Below are 17,130 nucleotides of genomic sequence, written 5' to 3' on the forward strand. Positions count from 1 at the left end.
TTTGTTTCAGTTGTCACTTTATTGTTAAGATGGCTGAATTAATTACAAATTTAAACTATAACTTGGACAATTTTTAGCCAGGTACCAAATTTTATTCAAACAAACTGCTTATTTAAAAGTGGTCACAGGACAACTCAAAATGTACAGCAAGATGAATTAGAGAAAGATCTTACTGGCCAATAGATTGTTTCAATTCTCTCATTGTATCAGACTCAAAACTTTTCATTTATAGGAAAGGTAAACTGTAACTTCAGTAGATAGCAATACAGAAAGATTTATCACATTGACTGGTTTCCATTTAGTCAGTCAACTGCTTCTAGCTGTCTTAATAGGGATAGATGTGTTTACATAACTGGCTGAGCTTGAGCCTTCTTTGCGAGCAGCTTTAGATCTGCAATACACTTGGCGATTGTTTCCTTCTCCTGTGATAAGGAAAGAGAAAGCTGGTTAGATCTTGTCTAATAACAGTCATTCTAAAAGATACCTCCTATAAGACACTAAGGTTACTACAGAATCTCAAGATGAATTACTGGCTTAAAGATCATCCTCTGTCGCCCCCTTCACCTCCTGCCTTCAATCTTTCCCAGCATCAGGGTCTTTTCTAATCAATCAGTTCTTTGTATCAGGTGGCCAAAATACTTGAGCTTCAGCTTCAGTCCTTACAGGGAATAATCAGGACTGATTTCCTTTAGGATTGACTGGTTTGGTCTCTTCGCAGTCCAAGGGACTCTAGAGAGTTGGATTCTCCAACATCACAGTTCAAAATCATCAATTCTTCGGCGCTCAGCTTCTTTTACAGTCCAACTCTCAAATCCAAACATAACTACTGGGAAAACAACAGCTTTGACTATATGGACCTTTGTTGGCAAAGTAATGTCTCTGTTTTTTAATATGCTGTCTAGGTTTGTCATTGCTTTTCTTCCAAGGAGCAAGCGTCTTTTAATTTCATGGCTACAGTCACCATCTGAGGTGATTCTGGAGCCCAAGAATATAAAGTCTGTCACTGTTTTCATTGCTTCCCTATCTATTTGCCATGAAGTGACGGGACCGGATGCCATGATCTTCGTTTTATGAATGTTGAGAGTTTTAAGCCAACTTTTTTACTCTCCTCTTTCACTTTCATCAAGAGGCTCTTTAGTTCCTCTTCGTTTTCTGCCATAAGGGTGGTGTCATCTGTATATGTGAAGTTATTGGTATTTCTCCAGAAATCTTGATTCCAGCTTTACAAAGGGGATAATCAATTATTTAATAAAGCAAAACCAGGGAATAGTTAAAGTGCCCTGGCTCATAGCTTTTATGAGTGAAACCTGTCTAGAGGTTGAAGCTAGATAATCCTGTAATCATGTGCCACTGATGTTATATTTTACAGCTAACAGTTGCTTAAAAAGGACCAACCTAACAAACATCAGTAATAAACAATGTTAAGAATAAAAATAATTCTTGTCTCTTTTGTACTTTCCAAATTTCTTAAACAAGTATATCACTTCCATATAAAAGCATATAATTTAAAAAAACAATTCATTAAATATTGATAGACCCTGTTTTTCTCCAGCCCTGCATGGTTATGCTGAAAGTGACCAGAAATGCCTAAGTATACTCTTTATTTGGGAAAGAAGAAATCAAGTGATAAACAAGTAAATAAAAATAAATAGATGAAAATAGAAAACATTCTGTTCAAGTTCAATGAATTTAGCAGCTGAGGAGAGGAAATGGAATGGACATCACAGAATTAGAAAATGGAAGAGGCTCAGAAATAGACTTGTCCAGTTTTTGTTTCACAGAGAAGTATGTTGGTCAGATATGCAGATGACACCACCCTTATGGCAGAAAGTGAAGAAGAACTAAAAAGCCTCTTGATGAAAGTGAAAGAGGAGAATGAAAAAGTTGGCTTAAAGCTCAACATTCAGAAAACTAAGACCATGGCATTTGGTCCCATCACTTCATGGGAAATGGATGGGGAGACAGTGGAAACATTGGCTGACTTTATTTTTTTGGGCTTCCAAATCACTGCAGATGGTGACTGAAGCCATGAAATTAAAAGATGCTTGCTCCTTGGAAGAAAAGTTAAGACCAACCTAGATAGCATATTGAAAAGCTGAGATACTACTTTGCCAACAAAGGTCCATCTAGTCAAGGCTATGGTTTTTCCAGTGCTCATGTATGGATGTTGAGAGTTGGACTGTGAAGAAAGCTGAGCGCTGAAGAATTGATTGCTTCTGAACTGCGGTGCTGGAGATGACTCTTGAGAGTCCCTTGGACTGCAAGGAGATCCAACCAGTCCATCCTAAAGGAGATCAGTCCTGGGTGTTGAATGGAAGGCCTGATGCTAAAGCTGAAACTCTAATACTTTGGCCACCTCACTGGAAAAGACCCTGATGCTGGGAGGGACTGGGGGCAGGAGAAGGGGACGACAGAGGATGAGATGGCTGGAAGGTATCACCGACTCGATGGACGTGAGTCTGAGTGAACTCCGGGAGTTGGTGACAGACAGGGAGGCCTGGCGTGCTGTGATTCATGGGGTCGCAAAGAGTCGGACATGACTGAGCGATTTAACTGAACTGATGTTGGTTAATGTTTCCCAGATGATGGAACCTGAACATAAGTGGGCCATAACGAGTGTTCTCAATGATCTTTCCACTATGAGTGAGAGTTCTTTTGGTAACCAAACTCTGAGGAAGGAGGAAACCTACCATGGCAGTTGTGCAGCACTTTCTAGGTTACCACTAACCAGAAAAATGAACCAGGGCTATCCCATTATTGCTAGGCTAAAGACTCCCTGCCAGCTATCCCTATACTATCAAAGTTATCAATACAACTCCAGAAGCTTTGAAATATCATGTACCTGCTGTGCAGAGATGCTCTGCACCACATGCTTCTCCACCCAGTTTATCATGTGCTCTTGTTCCTTCTGACGCATCATATTCTGCACAGAGATGTGATAGTCCAGGCGATTCTTTACCTCCCTGTATACTCTATGCAGCCGTTCCCGGTACGTAACCTCCAAGGCCATAGCAATGTTATTCTGAAGCAAAATTAGGAAGTGATGAAAACTGCTTACACAAAGGATTACTTCCATTCTGAGGATTCTGCCTCTTAGAACAGCTACCACTTAACTGTATTTTATGCAAAGTTCATTTGTTTAATATGAACAGGTAATACATGCATCTGGTTAAAAGAAAATCTAACAGCATATAGTAAAAATATATTTAAAAGTATACATAGTAAAAAATTAAGCCCTCTCCAGCCCCCTCATAGGCTATCATCTTCCTATATTTCTTGTTATTTTCTCCCAGAAATACTTAATAAACAAACATACATATATGTACACACATAAACATCACTTTTACTGGTTATGACATATTGACCCATCTCAGTTTTAAAACTTATATTGGATTCTACTATTTTTGTGTCTCACAACACATAATTTATTTAACTAAGCTCTATTAACAGATTAGGTTGCTTCTAATTCTTTCAACTACATATTACAGTTTACATCTTTGCATTTATGTCTGAATATCTGCTGGGTCAAATAATAGCTAACATCTGTTGAGTATCTACTATCTGCTAAACACTGTGTCAATTCAATTAAATCTTAAAATCACACCATAGGATAGTTACTATATTCATTTTACAGTGAGGAAAACTGAGGCAGAAACCAAGGAAATCTGTCTAAGGTTACAGGGTCACTGAATTATGAAGCCAAGGCCTGAATATGAGGGGTCAGGCTACAAAACCCATGCTCTTAAAGATCCATTTTAAATTGTGATTAACATTGTCAAATTCTACAGAAAAGTTGTATTGCTCCATTCTTTCATCAGCAACACAAACAGCCTGATCAACAGTGTTTATAAAACTTTTACTTTCTGCTATTCTGATAGGCAGAAAAAAATTATCAATTTTAATTGTTGTTATATAAGAAGAAAATTTATATACTTAGAAGTCATTTACATTTACTTATATCTTTATAAATTGTTCATGTCCTATGCCTAGTTTTCTACTGGAATGTTGGTCTATCCTAAGGTAACTACCCTTTTGTGTCACATGGAATGCAAGTGTCCTTTTATCTCTAACTTTGGTTTATGGTAATTTCTACATGCAAAATTTAAATTTTTAAAAATGAGATTAACTTAACAATTTTTCCTCCTATAGTTTCCTGGGTTTTTGAAAACTGAGGTATAATTGATATACAATATTATATTAATTTCAGGTATACAAACACAATGATTTGGTATTTGTATATATTGTGAAAGATCACCAGAATGAGTTTAGTTAACATCCATCACTACCCAAGTTTCTGGATTTTGTTGTCTTATTGGAAACATCTTGTCTTTCCAAAGGTATTGTATTGTTTTTCATGTTGTCTTTTTCTTCTCTTAAGGTTTCAATTTCTAGTTTTTATACCTCTTATTTCTTTTTCTTCTCTAATATTAGCTACTGTCTCCAGAATAATAATCAATAAAGTGACAGGGATATTGTCATTTTCTAGCTTGTAATGAGAATCCTTATACATCTCCCTGTTAAGTATAAAGGTTTGAGATATTAAGCTCAAGTAGGCCCTATCTCCTTTCTCCTCAAATCTCAAATACTGCCTTGACTACTTTCCTGTTCAGCAAATGACCTAACTTCCTATTTCACTGAGAAAAAGGAAACAAAGAACTTCACAAACTTGTACCACTCTATCAGCTAATCTACCTCAACCCATACATACTTTGCCTTCCTTTAACTATGGAACTGTTGATGCTCTTGAAGCCAACCCTTCCACCTGCGTACGCCAAGCCCTCTAGCCCTACCGAAGGACACTGCTCTAGCAAATTCCTCCCTATGCATACCCCTTTCTTGCATCAAATTTTCTCTCTACTAATTTCTATCAGATACTAACATGTAATTATACTTTCTATTGTTTAAAAAATCTCTTTTGGTTACTAAATCCTCTCCTCCGAGCTACTAATGTCTTTGCCCAACAATATTCTAACTCCTTCACAATTCTGACAGTGATTTACACCCAGACTCCAATTCTCCTCTTCCATTTTTTTCCTTTAATTTACTCCAACCACTTCACTGAAACAGCCCTTAACCAAGGTCTCCAACCTTCATACTGCTAAATCCAATGCCAAATTCTTAGGCCCTTTATTACTTGACCATTAAGCAGGGCAACTACAAATTAATCCTTGTTTCCACCAGTTATTTTCCTTCTTGTTCTGGTCTTACAGCTGTTAAGTGTCACTTGTAAGCTCATGATTTCCAAATTCTCGCTGGTGATTCCAGACTCTTGTATCTAATAACTCTTATCTGGCTAACTCACAGGCATTTCAAACCAACACACGCAAGACTGAAGGCTATTTACAACCAGGCCATCAGAGTGACTCTTTAAAACACCAGTGAGATCATATCACTCCTCTGCCTAAAAGATTCAATGACTTTCTCTCATCCTAAGTACAAGTCAAAGTTCTCACAGAAGCCTATGAGACTTCATATGATCCAGCCCTTGGCCACTCTCTGCCTTGCTTCCTCTTACCTTCCTCCTCACCCATTCTACTTCAGCTACGTTGGCCTTCTTACTTTCCTTGTCTATATCAAGCAAGCTTCCAGGGTTAGGGCCCTTGTGATTGTTCTTCCCTCTGTCTGCAATACTATTTCCTCAGACATCAGGTTCAAATATCACATCAGAAGCCTTTCTAAACTGCTGAAGAAAACAGTTTACTCCCTCCTTCTAAAATTTCTTTTCCTTTAACATAAGTTCATTATTCTACAGGTACTTCACACAAGTTGACATTCATATCTGCTTAATTTTTTTTCTTTTCCTTCTCTCAACCCTTGGCTAAGTAGGCACCAAGAAAGCAGACTTGGTTTTGTTCTCTGCTGTAATCCTAGCACCCTGCCTTGACCAGTGTCCACACTTAAAATATACCTATTAAGTATTTCATGAATAAATAAAAATTTTAATCACTATCATTTGATTCTTACAAAAAGCTACATCTTCAAAAGCCAGGTTTTGTGTGACGTATTAGTTATGATGCAGGAAGAATTCTCCGGCTATAACCTATGCATGAAGAGATTTCTGAGGATTTCAAACATAATGTGCCAAATATCTTTAGGGATCCTGTTATAAGACTTTCTTATAACATGCATGTTTGAAATGCATAGCATGTATTTCACCTACTGTATTTTACAGTGAATGTCATTTTCAAATTGGCTTTCTGTGTGGATTTAAAAATATGTTCTTTTATACTTTTTATTCTCTCTAGTTTTAGGGTAATAATTCTAATTATTTATCCACTTGAGGAGTCTTAGATATCTAAATAGCTTTAACAGTCAATCCCCACCCAAATATTCCTTTTTCCAAGTAAAATATGCTCAAATTATACAACCTTCATATGATTGTAAATTTTTGTTTTAAATATACACAAATGAGTAATTTCACTCCTCTGAGAAAGTTCTGAAACCTACCCTTTGAACATCAAAAAGGTAATGGCGCTTTTGAACCAGTGCCTGCTGTGACTTCTCCGTATCAATAGCATCCTGGATTTGTTTGATGGATGCCTGTTTCACCTCTTCCAGTTGGGCAATTTTTTGCTGCAATTATGATATTTACAACAAAGATCAGTGAAGGTATCAAGGGTAATAAAAAGATTCATTTTATACTTCTTCACATGTGAAAATACCCACACACAAGAACTGCACAAATACTTAGCAAGAGTTGCTCACAGTATCTATGCAGTATCTTGCTGAATGAACAAAACTACGGAAAAGCTGGAGAAAGTCTGGTAAAAAATTTATCTCAAATTAGTAATTGACTAACATTTATATTGAAATCATTATAATCAGATTCATTTTTATATCCTTTGTTCCTATCACTTGATATCTTTGATGTTTCTAGTACTGTCTAAAACAGGAAGTAAGATTTATGGTTCTTACCTCATTGAGTTTATCAGCAAATTCCCCAACAGAAGCACCATATTTTTTAACTATATAGACAAGGAATCCTATTGTTGATATGGCAGAGAAGGTCTCTGGAGTTATCACGTATATTTCCTTGGAGAGTAAATATAAGATAAGCCCAGTTCCAAGCACATAGGGTCCTAAAAGGAAGAAAAAATTATTTTATGATAGATATGCTATATCTAAAAGGTAAGACAGAGAGATATTTCTGCATTTAATTAGTTGAAGGCAAAGGTTTTTTTTTCCTATTTTATTCTTTTTTTAAACTTTTTATTTTGTATTGGGGTATAGGAAGAAGCACAAGCTGGAATCAAGATTGCCAGGAGAAATATCAATACCCTCAGATATGCAGATGACACCACCCTTATGGCAGAAAGTGAAGAGGAACTAAAAAGCCTCTTGATGAAAGTGAAAGGAGAGTGAAAAAGTTGGCTTAAACTTAGCTCAACATTCAGAAAACTAAGATCATGGCATCTGGTCCCATCACTTCATGGGAAATGGATGGGGAAACAGTGGAAACGGTGTCAGACTTTATTTTTTTGGGCTCCAAAATCACTGCAGATGGTGACTGAAGCCATGAAATTAAAAGACGCTTACTCCTTGGAAGAAAAGTTATGACCAACCTAGATAGCATATTGAAAAGCAGAGACATTACTTTGCCAACAAAGGTCGATCTAGTCAAGGCTATGGTTTTTCCAGTGGTCATGTATGGATGAGAGTTGGACTGTGAAGAAAGCTGAGCACCGAAGAATTGATGCATTTGAACTGTGGTGCTGGAGAAGACTCTTCAGAGTCCCTTGGACTGCAAGGAGATGCAACCAGTCCATTCTGAAGGAGATCAGTCCTGGGTATTCATTGGAAGGCCTGATGCTAAAGCTGAAACTCCAATACTTTGGCCACCTCACACGAAGAGTTGACTCATTGGAAAAGACTCTGATGCTTGGAGGGATTGGGGGCAAGAGGAGAAGGGGACAACAGAGCATGAGATGGCTGGATGGCATCACCGACTCAATGGACATGAATTTGAGTGAACTCCAGGAGCTGGTGATGGACAGGGAGGCCTTGCGTGCTGTGATTAATGGGGTTGCAAAGAGTTGGACACAACTGAGAGACTGAACTGAACTGATAGTCAATTAACAACAGCGTAATAGTTTCAAGTGAACAGAGAAGGGAATCGGCCATATACATACATGTATCCAGATAAGCAAAGTTAATAATGATTTTAAATAATCAGATTCAAAGATCAAAGCCTAGATGAGAACCAGTAAGGTACAACTGAAAGGACAATAATCTGGACTTAGGGAAATCTGACTTTGCAATTTAACAATGCTGGACAATACAGAAGATCTCTGAGCTTAGTTTCCTGAACTGTAAAGTGGGAATAGTACCTTCTTCACAGAATTGATGTAACTGAAAAACAATGTATATAGTGTCTAGTACAACTGCTTAACAAACAGGAAGTAGTTTATAAAAATGTCAAGTTACTTTGAGAATAATGTGTGTAGCAAAATACACTATTTATTAAGTGGGGGACACTCGTCAGAATAAAATTTATCCACTCTTGCCTATTTACTCAATGTGAATCTGACACTGGAAATAAACAATTAAAACAAAAGAGACAAAATTATAAAGCAGCATATAAGTAAAAGAACTAAGTAACAGGACTTTCACTTCCTGTAGCACCTTATTATAATGCTTCTATTATGGCCATCTTTTTCTTTAACCAGGTCATGAATTCTGAAAGGATACAAACCATCATGTACCTTTCTTTAGGATTTTCCTCTGTGACTCACAAGATGCCATGCAGGATTTAAGACAGGTCTTTAGGGGAAGCAGTTTACAGTGTTTCTATGCAATACAAGTACCAAAGGATGTTAGGACATACTATAAGAATAAAAGGGTTACATTCTTAAATGTGTTTTACCCAGTTTCCCACACAAAGTTTACACAGTTCACTTAAAAAAAAATCTGCCTTCAGTGTATACATTTTAAATGTGAATTTATTTAAAAAAAAAAAAAAAAAAAAAAAGGCCTATCACATGTAGCATTTTTATCACCTATGGAGATCTGATGTTTCTCACAATTTTAATTATGGAAAAGCTATTTTAGGTCATTCCTTGGAGAGATTAAAAAAAAAATCTTTGATATCCAGTGTTTCACAGTCATAGCTATATTTGGATACAGCAAGAGAAGGATACAGAAGAAAAGCAGCGTGTGTAATAAAAGTACACTAAACTTGACTGGAGGACCCATGTTTAAGTACTACTCAGTCACTAAAGAGAGAATAAACCTCAGCAAGTTGTCTTCTAGTTCTTCTGGGTAATAAAAATGTCTTCATAGAACTGTTATACGGATTAAATAAGGTGAAAGCATATGGCATTACAAAAATGAAAGACTTCAGGACAGTTTAGGCCTTTTTAAAAGGAAAAAACTGATAAGTCCGGTCCAGTTCTTTTTTCATAATTACACACACAATTATACAGTACATAGTCCCTATTGCCTTACCTGGCTTTATTTTTATCCATAGTTCTTTCCATCACTACCTGAAAGTATATTTTATGGTTATTCTTTTTGGGGGGGGGGGGGCACTCCACATGGCTTGAGGGATCTTAGTTGTCCAATCAGGGATTGAAACTGGGCCCCTGCTGTGAAAGCACAAGTTCTAACCACCGGATTGCCAAAAATTCCCCAGTTACTCTCATTTCTTTATTGTCTATCCTACAAAAGAAATGTTCCATGATGGCAGGCACTTTAGTTCACCACTGTATGCCTAGAACAGTGCCTAGGATAGGGCAGGCATTCAATAAATTTGGTGTATTACCAAATAGAGACTATGCTATAAAATCAAGTTAAAATCCCCAACAAAATTACTCCAAAGACAAGTTAAAGCAATCAAATCAATTGTTACACTGAATCACTCCCACATTTTACTTTTGAAAACAGCTGACTTGATTTTTCTGGTGTATGTGGAAAAGGTAAGAAGCCACTAAAATTCTAGATTAACATAAACCAGAGCATCCAAACATACTATCAAACACTGGGCAAATGCTCACCTGTTACACCAGTTTTAGGATAAAGGAACTGGAAGAATTCCTCAGGGATCAGCCCAAAACGAACTTTTCCTCCATGTTCAGGAAGAGGTGGTACAGGGGCAAGACTTGGCTGCCCTGTGTGAAAGATCCTCGTTGCCTGCAATACCCTATAGGTAGGAATTATACAAATTTAAAGCTTATTCTTTAAAGAGAACACAACATATGAACAACATATGTAGAAAGAATGGATAGGGATGAGGATAAGGTAGTTTCCCACTGTCCTGATGGAGAGAGAACAAACCAAGAATAGGAAGGCCAGGGTCCAATAATTAGCTGTGACAAGGGGAAACAACTTACTTAAAGCTTTATGTAATCCTCTACCCAATACTAGAATTCCTCTGTTAAATCTCATAGATAATCTGTCTAGCACCTTATACATCTATTACCAGCACTATAATATGTAAGAACACAGACTCTGCAGCCAGACTATTTGGGTTCAAATTCTAATTTACGCTTTTGTAATCTGTGATTTCTATAAGTAAAGTAAAACAAAGAATATGACCTTAGAAGGTTGTTTGTGAGGATTAACTGAGTTAAAAATGTAAAGTATATTGAATGGTGCTCAGCATATGTTAAGTTTTATGTAAATGGTTAGATATTACATAGCTACCATGTTGTGAGCTCCCTGATGGCAAGAACTTGGACCATTCTGAATATTCTGTGACGGGGTGCTAAACCACCACTAAGTGAAACAGGCTTTTGCATTGTTGGATATCTCTATGTTCATCCTTTGAACTGCTACGTACATCCTTAAAACTTCTATTGATTAGTTCTAATTTTATTCATTTATTATGTAAGATAACACCCATGTATCTGGGTTAAATAAACATCTCAGTTCTTTCACAAACCTGATTGTCCATTACAAGGAGCAATCTGGTTTTGTTTAAAAAAATGAAGTATACAGAACTGAACATGATACTCTAAGTACAATTTGACCAATCCATTCATTCTACAAACACATACTGAGAACTTGCTATTGCTGTTATTGGGCTTTAACTACTGTACTGTTATCATGAATTTGCAAACTATTCCAGTCTTAAAGTAACTTAAGATTAACAGTTACAGCATACTGGTGTCTTATTAAGATTCTAATGAAATAAAACCCTCCAGTCTTTTCATATCTGCTGTCAAGTTTAGTCTCTTTCAGATTATCAGTATGATTTTGTTCCTCACCTCCCCATTCTATCTCTTGTCTCCTTGCAATGTAAGAGTTTATATTATTTCACTGATTATGGTTCATTGCTTGTCTTCCAAATATTATTGCTGCTTCCTAATGTATTATGAGCTACCATACTGACTTTCGGAATCCTAGAGTCATGCTCGAGATTCTTAGGAAAATCAGGGTTTCTCAACCTCAGCATTATCAACATTTTGGACAACTGACAATTCTTTGCTGTGGAGAGCTGTTCTGTGCACTGGAATTAGCAGCATCCTTTATATGCCAGGTGCCAGTAGCATCCTTCCTCCTACCCAGTGCTGACAACCAAACACATCCCTAGACACTGTCAGAAGTCCCCTGGAGAGCAAAACTGCCCCCGGCTGAGTACAGACTTAAATCACAGCACTAAAGAACTTGCTTTATTGTGAATTTTACCTTTTATCATGAAAATATTCATCTTTTGTTTCATTTAAAAATAAACAATTTTTTTTAAAAAGAACTTGCTTTCAGTTCAGTTCAGTTGCTCGGTCATGTCCGACTCTTTGCGACCCCATGAAGCACAAAACATCAGGTCTCCCTGTCCATCACCAACTCCCGGAGTCTATCCAAACCCATGTCCATCGAGTCGGTGATGCCATCCAAACATCTCATCCTCTGTCGTCCCCTTCTCCTCCTGCCCTCAATCTTTCCCAGCATCAGGGTCTTTTCAAATGAGTCAGCTCTTTGCATCAGGTGGCCAAAGTACTGGAGCTTCAACTTCAACATTAGTCCTTCCATTGCACACCCAGGACTGATCTCCTTTAGGATGTACTGGTTGGATCTCCTTGCAGCCCAAGGGACTCTCAAGAGTCTTCTCCATCACCACAGTTCAAGAGCATCAATTCTTCAGCGCTCAGCTTTCTTTATAGTTCAACTCTCACATCCCTACATGACCTCTGGAAAAACCATAGCCTTGACTAGACGGACCTTTGTTGGCAAAGTAATGTCTCTGCTTTTTAATATGCCGTCTAGGTTGGTCTTAACTTTTCTTCCAAGGAGTAAGCGTCTTTTAATTTCATGGCTGCAGTCACCATCTGCAGTGATTTTGGAGCCCAGAAAAATAAAGTCTGACACCGTTTCCACAGTTTCCCCATCTACCTCCCATGAAGTGATGGGACCAGATGCCATGATCTTAGTCTTCTGAATGTTGAGCTTTAAGCCAACTTTTTCACTGTCCTCTTTCACTTTCATCAAGAGGCTCTTTAGTTCTTCTTCACTTTCTGCCATAAGGGTGGTGTCATCTGCATATCTGAGGTTATTGATATTTCTCCCGGCAATCTTGATTCCAGCTTGTGCTTCATCCAGCCCAGTGTTTCTCATGATGTACTCTGCACAGAAGTTAAATAAGCAGGGTGACAATATACCACCTTGATGTACTCCTTTTCCTATTTGGAACCAGTCTGTTGTTCCATGTCCAGTTCTAACTGTTGCTTCTTGACCTGCATACAGGTTTCTCAAGAGGCAGGTCAGGTGGTCTGGTATGCCCATCTCTTTCAGAATTTTCCACAGTTTATTGTGATCCACACAGTCAAAGGCTTTAGTCAATAAAGTCAATAAAGCAGAAACAGATGTTTTTCAGGAACTCTCTTGCTTTTTTGATGATCCACCAGATATTGGCAATTTGATCTCTGGTTCCTCTGCCTTTTCTAAATCCAGCTTGAACATCTCGAAGTTCATGGTTCACGTATTGCTAAAGCCTGGCTTGGAGAATTTTGAGCATTACTTTACTAGCGTGTGAGATGAGTGCAACTGTGTGGTAGTTTGAGTGTTCTTTGGCATTGCCTTTCTTTGGGACTGGAATGAAAACTGACCTTTTCCAGTCCTGTGGCCACTGCTGAGTATTCCAAATTTGCTGGCATATTGAGTGCAGCACTTTCACAGCGTCATCTTTCAGGATTTGAAATAGCTCAACTGGAATTCCATCACCTCCAGTAGCTTTGTTCATAGTGATGCTTCCTAAGGCCCACTTGACTTCACATTAGTTGGACACAAATCCTCTCCCTAACTGGCTGCCTTAGTTCAAGCCCTCAGCTACTCTTGCCTAAGAAAGCTAACAATCAAAACCTGGTCTCTTGGCTTCTCCTCAAATACCCCTTCAACCCAGTCCCTCACTGCTGCTTTTAAAGTTTTTAAAATACAAATGTGACTTTAAAACTCTCCAACAGGCTCTCTTCTGGCCATAGTAAACAAAGTACTTAATATAGTATACATGATTCAGCACCTGTTAAGTTTTATAGCCTCCTCTCCCTTCATTCTCCTACTTTCCAGCCATATGCAACTACTTACAGCTTTCCCAGATGTTCAACCTGGTTTTAGAAAAGGAACAAAGATCAAATTGCCAACATCTGCTTGATCATTGAAAAAGCAAGAGAGTTCCAGAAAAACATCTATTTCTGCTTTATTGACTATGCCAGAGCCTTTGACTGTGTGGATCACCAAAAACTGTGGAAAATTTTGAAGGAGATGGGAATACAGGATCACCTGATCTGCCTCTTGAGAAATTTGTATGCAGGTCATGAAGCAACAGTTAGAAATGGACATGGAACAACAGATTGGTTCCAAATAGGAAAAGGAGTAAGTCAAGGTTGTATATTGTCACCTTGCTTATTTAACTTCTATGCAGAGTACATCATGAGAAACACTGGGCTGGATGAAGCACAAGCTGGAATCAAGATTGCCAGGAGAAGTATCAATAACCTCAGATATGCAGATGACACCACCCTTATGGCAGAAAGTGAAGAAGAACTAAAGAGCCTCTTGATCAAAGTGAAAGAGGACAGTGAAAAAGTTGGCCTAAAGCTCAACATTCAGAAGACTAAGATCATGACATCTGGTCCCATCACTTCATAGCAAATAGATGGGGAAACATTGGCTGACTTTATTTTTCTGGGCTCCAAAATCATGCAGATGGTGACTGCAGCCATGAAATTAAAAGATGCTTACTCCTTGGAAGGAAAGTTATGATCAACCTAGACAGCATATTAAAAAGCAGAGACATTACTTTGCCAACAAAGGTCCGTCTAGTCAAGGTTATGGTTTTTCCAGTGGTCATGTAGGGATGTGAGAGTTGGACTATAAAGAAAGCTGAGTGCCAAAGAATTGATGCTTTTAAACTGTGGTGATGGAGAAGACTCTTGAGAGTCCCTTGGACTGCATGGAGATCCAACCAGTCCATCCTAAAGGAAATCAGTCCTGAATATTCATTGGAAGGATTGATGTTGAAGCTGAAACTCCCATACTTTGGCCACCTGATGCGAAGAACTGACTCATTTAAAGACCGTGATGCTGGGAAAGATTGAGAGCAGAAGGGAATGACAGAGAACTAGATAGTTGGATGGGACCACCGACTCGAGACATGAGTTTGAGTAAACTCTGGGAGTTGGTGATGGACAGGGAGGCCTGGCGTGCTGCAGTCCATGGCAAAGAGTCGGACATGACTGAGCAACTGAACTGAACTGACAGCTTTCTTTGGTGGCTCAGATGGTAATGAATCTGCCTGCAGTGCAGGAGACCTAGGTGTGATCCCTGGGTCAGGAAGGTCCCCTGAAGGAGGGAACAGCAACCGACTCCAGTATTCTTGCCTGGACAATCCCACGGACAGAGCCTGGTGTGCTACAGTCCATGGGGTTGCAGAGTCAGACACGACTGAAGAGACTGAACGTGCACAGTTTTCAAAATAAAAAAGACTGCCTCAAGCTGCTTCTACTTGGTATGCCTTTCACTTAAGGATTGCCAAGACCCACCAGCCTTTAGAATATCTCAAGTATATCCTTTACAAAGGCTTCTCCAACTGTGGGCCAACATTTATTCATTCAACGAAACACTTACAGACTCTCTACTTATGTTAGGCACCAACAGTATAACGATAAGCAAAGTCTCAGCCTTAGACATTCTAGTGGGGGTTTGGAGTGTGAGAATGTATATACACACACACAATTTCAGACAGCTGTAAATTCCATGTAAATTAGGAAGGGAAAGGGCTAAGGAGCAATGGGTCATGGGGAGAGAGGCTTTTCTGGGAGAGATTAGGTGACATCTGAGCTAATGACCGGGAAAAGAGAGATCAGCAAGTATAAAGATCCTGAGGCAACAATAAGCTTGGCAGTTTTTGGAAGAATGCAAGAACATCAGTATGGCTGAGAATGAGCTAAAAACAGAAGGTTTAATAAGACAAATGAAGAGGTAGGATGGGGTTAACTCATGTTGAACCTTCTGGGTTATTTTAAGTTTGGATTTTATTTCAAGTGGGACAGGCAGCTCTGGAGGGTTTTGCAAGGGAAGGGTGGGGAAAGGACATAATCCCTGGGACTCCTGTGAGAATGGCCTGTAATGGGAAAAGAATATAGATTCTAGGAGACAACTGAAATAGCTTAGGTGAAATGTGATGGTGGTTCATACTCCAGTAGTAATGGTAGTGAAAGAATGGTCAGAGTCTGGATATAAGAAGAAAGAAGTGCCTTATGAATGCATTAGAGAAATGTGAACGAGAAAAAAAGGATGTTCCTCACATCTTCTACATGTATTTATTACCTATGCTACAAAGAGTTGTTTGTCTGTATGGAATCTTTCTTCTTTGAAATGTTGGAAGCAACCAATTAGTCTTACTTTATTTAACTACAGATAAACCTAAACCACCTTTTCAAGACACAGGACTGTTATCAAATTTTGCAAGACTTAGGATGAAGTCCGGAAGTAAAAAGAAATTACAAAGAAAACTGACATGTTTTATGACATAATATTAGTAACAGGTTCTAACATTAAGCACATATTATCTACCAAGCACTGTTTTTAGAGTTCCCAGGAACCTCCCTTAATTCTCATAATCCATAACGTACTATTATCTCTATTTTGCCTATGGAGAAATTAAGGTCCCACAGCTTGTTAAGTAGAGGAGCCAAGTTTACTCTCAGCTTCGGAGTCCTCATTGTAAACTACTCCATAGCTATCTCCTCTGCTATGTGAAGGTAGGTACTTAACCATACTCATTTATTTATCTTTGGTTATGGAGGTGCAAGATAAATATTTGCTGAAACACTGAATAATTTCTCTGATCTGACAGTAAAATTTGAAATCTGGGAGAAAGATTAAAAACTATACGTTTCATTTTTTTATTTAACAAAACTTGCCCTTGGGTATGCAATCTAGTAACCCCGATACAGGCTGCGGCAGCTCTGTCTAGCTGAAGGTCACAAGGGAGAGGGGCGGGGCTTAGGAGACACCAAAAGCAGTTTCTAAACAGTTTAGTTAGAACACATTACTTTTTCTCTTAACCTCTACTATTAGATGATACAATGGTGTTCCAGCAGTTATAGGATCACACGTAAATTAGACGTTAAGCGTTCCAATATAACCAAAATAAAGGTAATTACTGGCCTAAAGCTAAAGGCAGATTAACCCAGAAGTGAAATGAGGTGATAAAGCAAGGACCAAAGGAAATATTACATCCCTCACACTTACCCTGGACCGAGGAGGGCTGCGTTCTTCACAGAGGGGGCTACAAAATTACAAAGCGTAGGTTAGCAAGGTCACGATGAAATCTGGTTTGCCCCTTCCTCGGCCCCAAGTCTCACTGCGCTTTTCTTCACGCCCTTTCCTCCCACCCGCTCCAAGCAACCACAGACGCCTTGTTTTACGATTACTCTGCTATCCAGGACCAGGGTGTGTACCTCTCACCTGCTGCGGCGGCGGCAGAAAGTACCACCCGGGACAGCATTGTCAGGTAGCGTTCACACAGCAATCTTCCCGCCCCAGTGACCCCGACAGAAGAATCTGTCAAGAACAGAAGCAAGATGGACGCTCACAAGTCTCGCGAGAAGAGAACTTCGTGCCCTCTCCGTCAACTTCCGGTCTTTTTTCCCCCTCGCGATAAGAAGCAGAGAGCCGCTTGCGGGAGGGTGCTGG

General features: G+C 38.8%; 1 protein-coding gene across 1 annotated transcript; it reads right to left on the bottom strand.

The window, feature by feature from the left end:
• ATP5PB (ATP synthase peripheral stalk-membrane subunit b) lies at window positions 1-17,055 on the bottom strand. Its single transcript, XM_006069477.4, has 7 exons — window positions 16,903-17,055; window positions 16,687-16,723; window positions 9,993-10,138; window positions 6,916-7,079; window positions 6,448-6,573; window positions 2,843-3,022; window positions 1-422 (listed from the first exon to the last, which is right to left on the bottom strand). Exons 1-7 carry the CDS (start codon window positions 16,940-16,942, stop codon window positions 345-347), a joined length of 771 nt encoding a protein of 256 aa, XP_006069539.2. The 5' UTR covers window positions 16,943-17,055; the 3' UTR covers window positions 1-344.
• Window positions 17,056-17,130: the final 75 nt, after the last annotated feature.

The sequence above is a fragment of the Bubalus bubalis genome, chromosome 6, assembly GCF_019923935.1.
Source record: "Bubalus bubalis isolate 160015118507 breed Murrah chromosome 6, NDDB_SH_1, whole genome shotgun sequence".
NCBI lineage: Eukaryota > Metazoa > Chordata > Mammalia > Artiodactyla > Bovidae > Bubalus > Bubalus bubalis.

Coding starts and splice junctions, on each gene's coding strand:
- ATP5PB (XM_006069477.4), bottom strand. CDS start 16,942: ATGCTGTCCCGGGTGGTACTTTCTGCCGCCGCCGCAGCAG. Junction 16,724..16,902: donor TTCTGCCGCCGCCGCAGCAG/GTGAGAGGTACA, acceptor GTAATTTTGTAG/CCCCCTCTGTGAAGAACGCA. Junction 10,139..16,686: donor GCAGCCCTCCTCGGTCCAGG/GTAAGTGTGAGG, acceptor TCCTACCTATAG/GGTATTGCAGGCAACGAGGA.